The 9,494-nt window shown below is 33.9% G+C and overlaps 1 protein-coding gene across 1 annotated transcript in view; it reads right to left on the minus strand.

Moving 5' to 3' along the window:
* LOC116468278 (transmembrane protease serine 11F) overlaps window positions 1-8,210 on the minus strand; it is a 79,736-nt gene extending 71,526 nt beyond the window's left edge. Inside the window, exon 1 of the mRNA XM_032151898.1 lies at window positions 8,151-8,210. Within this exon, the coding sequence (XP_032007789.1) occupies window positions 8,151-8,161 (11 nt within the window). The 5' untranslated portion in view covers window positions 8,162-8,210. The remainder of the gene's footprint in view (window positions 1-8,150) is intronic.
* Between the last annotated feature and the right edge of the window lie 1,284 nt (window positions 8,211-9,494).

The raw sequence follows: 9,494 nt of genomic DNA on the forward strand, positions 1-9,494 counted from the left end.
TCAAAGAACATGCAATTCTAATAGGTAAATTCCATTCTAAATAATGTTTATGTCATTTATTCTAATGCATAGATAACACACAATTCAAGCAGATAAACCACTACCAGGCATCTATCTAGAACAACTCCTAATACATGCCTGTTGAATGAAAAACTTCATCTTACTTAACATTTATTAAATTACTTCCAGAAAGGTAATCATGAATATAGAACACTTTATTTTTATTAGTTTAGACATATGCACATTAATGCTGCCTGAATTCCTAATCCACTTTAAAAAAATGTTTTTGAGGGAACGTTAGAATGACGCTTTAGTCTGAACTCTGACTTACCATTGTCAGAAATAATACCTACTTCGGTTTGTTCAAGTTGGGAAGTGAGGTAAGAACATAGTCACAGTTGCCTTTACTATGTTCCTTGATGATGAACCGCAAGTCTATCTTAACCATGCAAATTTCCAGGTAATCTCGAAAAGAGTCAGGGTAAATAAATCCCCACAATACAAGAGAGCAGCTAATAATCCATTATCTTCTGTTGCCACAGTTTCGTTAGAAGTAATGTTTCACATTCTTCTAAAAGCTGCTGTCAGTAGGAGAAATATGGTAGCTAAGCAGCTGAATGAATTAAAATGAGAATAAATTAATGGTTTTGGCAGTTTTGAAGAAGTAGTACACTGACTAAATGCTTGCTGCTCTTATTAGATCAAAAAGTAAAGAACACAAGAGCAGTCCTAAGCAAGAATTAGTTGCCCAAAAAGAGTAAATCATGAGTGTCAAGAAATCTAAGTCTATGTCATCTAAAGAGGACACATTCCTTGAGTTAACTTTACTGAAAAAGATTCTGCTCATTCTGTGAAAAAGTGAAGGTACTTGTCTCAACCATTTTTACCTGATAATATCCGAAGAGCCCAACCACAATATCCCATGAGTTAATATTTTTTAAAGTGATATGATATACAAGCTATGAAACAAAATAAATTGATCTTTCCTTTACCTAGCAGAAATCATGGCCAAGTACCATCCAAAGCAGCTGAAGTTTGAGATTGGAAATTAAAGTATAATCTGGGCCTACTAACCACCACAAAGCAAGATGATTATGGAAGAATGAATGATAAAAGGGAGGGGAAGGTAGGCAGTAGGGCCACAATGGGACAGGAAATGTCTCACTGATTTGCTAGAGAGGAGAGATAGATGCTGCTGCTGACGTGGTTTCAAGGTAGTGTCTACGCTAATATGGCAAACCCAATCCTTAACAAGCCTCTACAATCTATTCAAGTCTATACATATGACTGAAATAATGAATTCAGTGTTAAAGATAGGAGTATCACAAATAACTTATATTTAATCTATTTTTAAAAACCTTTATCAAGGTCGGGCACGGTGGCTTATGCCTGTAATCCTAGCACTTTGGGAGGCCGAGGCAGGTAGATCACCTGAGGTCAGGAGTTTGAGACCAGCCTGGCCAGTATGGCGAAACCCCATCTCTACTAAAAATACAAAAATTATCCAGGTGTGGTGGTGCACGCCTGTAATCCCAGCTACTCAGGAGTCTAAAGCAGGAGAATCACTTGAACCAGAGTCGCGGAGGTTGCAATGAGCCGAGATTGCACCACTGCACTCCAGCCTGGGCGACAGAGTGAGACTCTGTCTCAAAAAAAAAAAAAAAAAAAAAAAAACCTTTATCAAGATAAAGCTGTAGGAGCCAAGGGCATGGTGCCTCGCACCTATAATCCCAGCACTTTTGAGCTCAGGAGTTCAAGAAAACCGCGTCTCTACCAAAAATACAAAAATTTAGCTGTGCGTGGTGATGTGCGCCTGTGGTCCCAGCTACTCCGGAGGCTGAGGTGGGAGAAATGGAGAATTATCGTTTGAGCCTGGGAGGCAGAGGTTGCAGTGAGCAGCGATCATGACAGAGCAAAACCCGGGCGACCAAGCGGAAACTGCAGTCTTAAAGAAAAAGATGAAGCTGTAGGTTATTTTAGTTTGTATTGATTCATTGATTCTCTTGTTATTTGACATCAATGTATTGCACTAAAGGCCTCATTCATTTGGGGTCCTTCTGCCTGTTCAGGTTTATTTGCCTAATTATAAAAAGAAGCAGTGCAAAGCAAATACAACAATCTGTCAGTGGGCATAAGAGTAGCAGATTTATAAGAGTTAAGGCAGTTGTTTGGCACCTTGTAGATCAAACGATTAACTAGATTTTGTTTTTTTCTTTTTGCTTATAAGAGTATCTAGACACACCCTACACTCTGTTTTGCACTGAGTTGTTTTGTTTTGTTTTTCTATTTTCAGAAGTGAATGCTTGCCAACTTGCTTTTATCTTATCTGTTGGAATGTGTCTTCAAAGTAGTTTGACATTCTAAGTATCTAAATCAGCATTTTTTTTTTTTTTTTACATAGTACAAAAGACTTTTCAATCCTTGATACTTAGTTTTGAGAATCATGCATTGGGAATGCTGCATTGGTCATTCCATATATTATATTCTATAAAAAATAAAACAAGACCAGGAAAAGACTTCATAAATTTGAACCATATGAAATTGCCTGTATTCAATGGTTTTTTTAACCTACAAACGGGGCAATTTCATATGGTTCCCACTTGTACATTATACTGTATATTTTTATAGTTATATTTTAAATTATTTTTATTTTATATAAAGTACTGAATATGTGGGCTGCTCCCATCACCTGATAATAATGCTATATAAATTGTTGAATTCTTCAAAATACTCTACATTCAAATTTTAAGCAGTAATCAATTAATTATAAAATTTTCTAAACTTTGCAAAAAAAATAAAGGCAAGTTAATAATACATTTTAAATAATGGCCAACTACAGAAAATTAGTTAAGAGTCAAAGTTTAGTCATATATGATACTGGAAGAAAATATAATACACAGAATCTGAAATAGTAAATGCAAACATCTCTGATTTGTCTTTGAATTGAGTTTTGAACCTGGATTTTGAATATGAATGTTCCTGAAATGCTAAGTTGAATGTGCTTCATAATAAATAATGAATCCTTATAATGCTTGCATGATCCAAGGGTATAAAAACTTTCTTGCTATTTGTCCCTAAATATTCATTCGCTACCCTAATACACCCAATCCCACAGTCCAAAGACACAATATTCCTTTTTAAACACTACTGCAAATAACTGCTTAAAGCAACGCAGACTTATCTTCTTGGTCAAGATACTGGTTTCCATGCTGTCTTCCTACATTTGTTTTATAGTGTTAAGAGGTCCTGCTTAGATCTTCCCAAGACTTCTTTAGGTGCAATGGGAAGCTATGCCAGTATTTAATGTTTTCAAAATGCATTTCAGAAATTTAGCCTTCATTTTCCTGCAGATAAACAAAAATAGGCAGTAAAATGTTATCATATAAACTGGGGATCTACTTTTTAAAAAGCTAGCCATTAAAGAAATAAAGTGAATTAGCAACATTTTTTGGAAAAAGTACAAAATGTTTATTTCATACTTATCAAAGTCATAATTCATATATATTTGCTTAATCATTTATCACGTTTCCTCCTCTTCCTCCTATGGTGTTATAAACACCATAAAAGTAGGGATTCTGTTTGTTTTATTCATATATGTGTGTATGTGTGTATTTGTTTATATGCATCTGATATGTGTATATACACACAGGATATATACAAACACATATGTCTACATATATGTAGATATATACATATGTGCATAATGTGCTACTAGTATACTATAAGCTAAATTAAATATTTGTTGTATTAATGAATAAATGAAACTTTAAAATCTAGTCTATAAGCATCTATCTGATGTTTTTATCTCTTCAACAATAAATCTCCATCAGCACCACAACTTAAGTTTATTTAAAGTACACTCTCTCTAGTTTTCAGCTTTTTACTTACTTTCTGAATTACTGAATCTCAAATATCTCACAGGCCTTCTCTGAGAAGATATGTAAGATATGTGCATACGTAGATACATAATAAACAGTAAAACTTGAAATTTTCATTTACTCCTAACCTTTCCTCTCTTCTCAGTATCTGTTCTTTGGTTTTAGCCATATGAAATCATAAGTCAATGTACAAAAGTTGAGAGTCTACAATGTGACAGGCAATGTGTTTGACACTAGCAATAAAGGGAGGGAGCTCTCTGAGCAGAGAAATATAAATGAAAACAAATTAGCATACAAATAGAAGAGTGCCAATGGAAGTATACACAATGTGTTACATATGTTTGAAGAGAGGACGGCTGTACTTCAGGAACAATTAAATCTGACAAAGGGCTAATATCCAGAATCTACAATGAACTCAAACAAATTTACAAGAAAAAAACAAACAACCCCATCAAAAAGTGGGCAAAGGACATGAACAGACACTCCTCAAAAGAAGACATTTATGCAGCCAAAAAACACATGAAAAAATGCTCATCATCACTGGCCATCAGAGAAATGCAAATCTAAACAACAATGAGATACCATCTCACACCAGTGAGAATGGACATCATTAAAAAGTCAGGAAACAACAGGTGCTGGAGAGGATGTGGAGAAATAGGAACACTTTTACACTGTTGGTGGGACTATAAACTAGTTCAACCATTGTGGAAGTCAGTGTGGTGATTCCTCAGGGATCTAGAACTAGAAATACCATTTGACCCAGCCATCCCACTACTGGGTATATACCCAAAGGACTATAAATCATGCTGCTGTAAAGACACATGCACACGTATGTTTATTGCGGCACTATTCACAATAGCAAAGACTTGGAACCAACCCAAATGTCCAACAACGATAGACTGGATTAAGAAAATGTGGCACATATACACCATGAAATACTATGCAGCCATAAAAAAATGATGAGTTCATGTCCTCTGTAGGGACATGGATGAAACTGGAAAACATCATTCTCAGTAAACTAACGCAAGGACAAAAAACCAAACACCGCATGTTCTCACTCATAGGAGGGAATTGAACAATGAGAACTCATGGACACAGGAAGGGGAATATCACACTCCGGAGACTGCTGTGGGGTGGGGGGAGAGGGGAGGGACAGCATTAGGAGATATACCTAACGCTAAATGACGAGTTAATGGGTGCAGCAAAACAACATGGCACATGGATACATATGTAACAAACCTGCACATTGTGCACATGTACCCTAAAACCTAAAGTATAATAATAAAATTAAAAAAAAATTTTTTTTAAAAAGATGTGAAGGTAGGAGAAAAATTTCACAGTAACTTTGTTATATCTTGAAGGAAGACCATGGGGTCTGACTAAATGTCAGGAGGAACATTCATTGTAGGCAGTCAAAACAACAAATACATAGGCAGTCTCTCTGCTACACCCTTCATTTAGTTCTGCAAAAAGTGACAGTGGCACCATCAAGCTGCACTGGTCCACTCCAATGGTTCTAAATCGCATTATCATTTTTTCCTCTTGCTTAAATCAACTTTTATTATGTAGTATGGAAATTTAACCTGGTGCAAAAGGCCCTTCATAGTCAGAATGATCACTTCAGCTTTATCTGACAACTTCCAACATCTATTTGTGAGTATATCTCAAGTCCCATGACCCTTACAAGGGCTATGTTCTCTCAACCCAGAATACCATCTTTCTCCTACTACTAATTCTGCTTGCTTTTAAAAACTAACACAGTTATTACGTATTCAAAGAAGCTTTTATGAAATTGAATGTGCACCCCTGTAGCAGCATGTCAGTATTTGTTTTTTCACATTGATCACAACGTACCATCAGAATGTGGCTTATTGATTTGCCTCATCACAAAGGTCTCAACTTGCTGATAACTATCTCTCTTATCTCTGCCTCACTTGCAGAGGGCACCAAATACAGGGACCCATGAAAAAAACTTAACCTACAATGTGGGATACTTTAAATAGTTCTCTAGTGCCTTAAGAACGTTAATGTGCTCTCCATGTTAACTAGCCATTAACTCTTTGAAATCATAGAATTAAGCATTCAAAAGGACTTCAGGGCTATCTAACACAGTGTATTAAAAAATATTTTTGACCATGACCCACAGTTAGAAGTGTTCAACATCATGGCCTGGTACACATACTCATATATCTGAATCTGAATCTGAATCATATATCCATAATATAATATTTACACTAATACTTAAGATATAGAAAAAAATAAAATTAATACAAATCTTATTTTATTACTATTTAAATACACCAACAACAAATGAATAATACCAAAATAAACCAAAGAATAAACCAATAAACCAAAAATTGCTTTTAGCTATCCACCAATATTACTTCAAGGCCCATTAATGGTGACAACCTCACCCCTCATTCATTTACTTATAAACCTTCCCCACATTTCACAGATAAAAATGAGGTCTTGAGAAGTACCAGACAAAAGAGTCCAAAGTTGGATCCTGAACACATCTAAATGCTGGTACTCTTTCTACTTCACCAAAATGAGAAAGACAGGGCTTTTGCTAAGAAGCTATAGTCTATCTGACTAATTCATTCTTTGAGACTAGATCCTTTGGGCAAAATACCTTTACTAATGAATTCAATAAACCCACTGTCCAAGCTTCTTATCGTTATACACAAGCTATATTTTTTGACAGAATATTTGTTTTAAAAGCAGATCTGATTTGAAATCTAATTAGCAAGAATATTTTAAATCCTCCAAATAATAAATGTTTGAGATGATGGATATGCTAATTACTCTGATCTGATCACTATATATTACATGTATTGAAATAGCACTATGTACCCCATAAATATGTACAATTATGATATGTCAACTTGATAATAAAACAAAAAAATCCTCAGAACTCTAATAAACTCTGGATCAAAGCTGATGAGGCTTCAATATAGAAATTTCACGTTGTAATGATATTTTCAGGGTGGAAAAGTGAGTGTTTAGAGATGATGCCATAAGTTGGGAAGAGAAGAACCAGGCTGATAAAAAACACATACTGAAGAATTCTGAAACAAATTAGAATAAGAGAACTCCAAATTTTTCTAATTTTTTAAAGAAATTTTTAGCATATTATATTTATATGAATGTTAGTTAAATATAAAAGTTTTTTCTACTGTACATTTTGTCTTATTCTGTCTTTATCTTGATAAACAAGAAATATACTTTGTTGTATTTAGTAAGAAGTACAGATAATATGCTATATCATGCTATCATGATGGGTCTATATGGGAGATTTATGCATGAAATGGAAGTCTTCCTCAGGCTTATGCTGTCATTTGAAAGTAAATTAAGGAGGGCAGGAACACTCATCATTTAAGACTGCCAGAGCCTATAGGCTTTAAGTATTTAGGTTAATTGAAGACAAGATCAAATGACTGAACAATTAAAATGATCACAAAATCATGACTAGGTTGGAAACATCAGTCAGTGCAGAACATGTGGGAAATTTGTGTCTGTGGAAAGATCAAGAAACTTTTTAAGAAACAAGACTAGACTTAGCACAAGTTTGAATGAAATCATCCATCAAATATCAATTATTCCTTTTGAAGTCTATAAAACAATAGCCTGAATATTACATAAACATAAATATATAATACAAATTTATTTACCTTAAATTCAATAATTGATCAATTATTTTGGAGTTCAATTATGATGATACAGAGCCTAGATTTTGTTAATTTGATAAATTTTTACATATGAGTATTTTAATTTTAATCATTTCACTCATGATATACACAATAACCTATCATAGTTTCTATTAGAGTTAAACAAATAAAAATTCTAAGACTCTCCTCTTAAATTTATATTTAACTTTCCCAGAATATACATCAATGAGCAACATATGATAAAAATGCATACCATGCTATGGAACATGGAAAAGTAACTAAATGGGCTATATTAAACACTTTATTCTTTGAAGTGTAGGTTTTTCTAAATGTTTTAAATATTAATATAGTTAACTTATTACCTCATATCATTTCTATTTCTTTTATTTAGAAACAAAAAACACCGCATTGGCCTCTGTTGTTCAAAAAAATTCTGATATTTAAAAACAACAACAATAAAACTTTAATATAAAATACAATAACACACATTAAAACTCTAATGTTTAAATCAATCTCCACCAGCCAACATCTGTACTACCTGTCTCAGGAATTGTAAACCTCTGTCCCCACTGATAACCTTTACTGAGAAAAGCTGAATACTTACGCGTACATCATGAACCCAGGACTGGGGCAGCTCCTATTCAGTCACCATCTGATCTGTATCAGCAGGTTAGGACTTGGAGGCTGCAAAATAATGACAGTCACCGGCAACAAGAAAGGAAACGAGTTTGACAGGTTTAGTGAGTGAGGTATGCAGTCTTCTAGCCTGATAAGAACAAGAACATGATCAATTTTGTGCCAACTGGCTCCACACAGTGAAGTAATTGTCAATATCCGCATAGAGAAGCTCCAAGTAGTAGAGGGCTCAGAATGAGCAACTTGTGATGATTCAGAAGACCACACTTTTCCAGTTGGGGAAGTATGATAAGCATCGAGGTGTGGCCCCAGTGTGCTTTCCAAAAAAAAAAAAAAACAACAAAACAAAACACACTAGAGCACACTGATGGCACTTCTTATTTGTTCATCAGAAATGTTCAGTCTCTTCCCTTTGAGGGATAACAAGGTGTAGTGGAGCGGAGAAGACCTGAGTTATGAACCAGGGCAGCTGTCTCAGCCATTATTCAGCTTATTGGGACTTACTTTCCTCCTAAGGAAAATGGCAGGACTGTATTAGCTTTTCTTAATACTGTCCATTTTAGCTCTAAATATAATAGAATGTATTGAAACAATTTATTTACCCCAAAAAAGGCAGAAAAGGAAGGTAAATATCAAAAGCAAAAACGTATTTTCTTCTTTCTTATTATTAGGGGTAACTTTGTCCATCTTAGTAGTGTGAATTCCCCAGTATTTACAAACCGTCCCTTTAAATACTTTCATGTATCTATAGAGAATTTAGTATAAATACATGAACTTATAAAGATCAGAAAAGTTATAAAATAGCAATTACAATTTTAAGGGCTACTAAGGCTCAGAGTCAAAAGATATTAAAGAAAAATGATAAATTTGTATTTTGGTTGTACAGAATATCTTCATTTAAAATGCTAAAAATGCAATGTGCCTCTAATTGTTTCATTATAATGCTCTGCAAAGGTATTAAAAGGAACTATATTTTCCAAAACATTTGACAAATGAAAAAAATGAAACAGATTGTCAGTTTGTATAAACACCAAGAATATGACAAAAGACATATGACAATACAATTTTGAGTAGAACTAAAAATGTCTAAATAAGCAATTAATAAAATTTACCAGTCAGTTCACACTGAAAACTATAGCTTCATTTAGCAAAAGTAACTTTCATCTCTTTGGAACATTACTTTTTTTCAAAAGTAAAAAATTCCAAAATCTAACAAAAAGGTGCTAGAAAAATTGTATTCGTTTTAGTATATAAATGTAACTGATTATTTTCATTTTTATATACTATATGTAGTAGTATTTGTGCTAATTTG

Source organism: Hylobates moloch, unplaced genomic scaffold, assembly GCF_009828535.3.
Source record: "Hylobates moloch isolate HMO894 unplaced genomic scaffold, HMol_V3 SCAFFOLD_2, whole genome shotgun sequence".
Classification (NCBI taxonomy): domain Eukaryota; kingdom Metazoa; phylum Chordata; class Mammalia; order Primates; family Hylobatidae; genus Hylobates; species Hylobates moloch.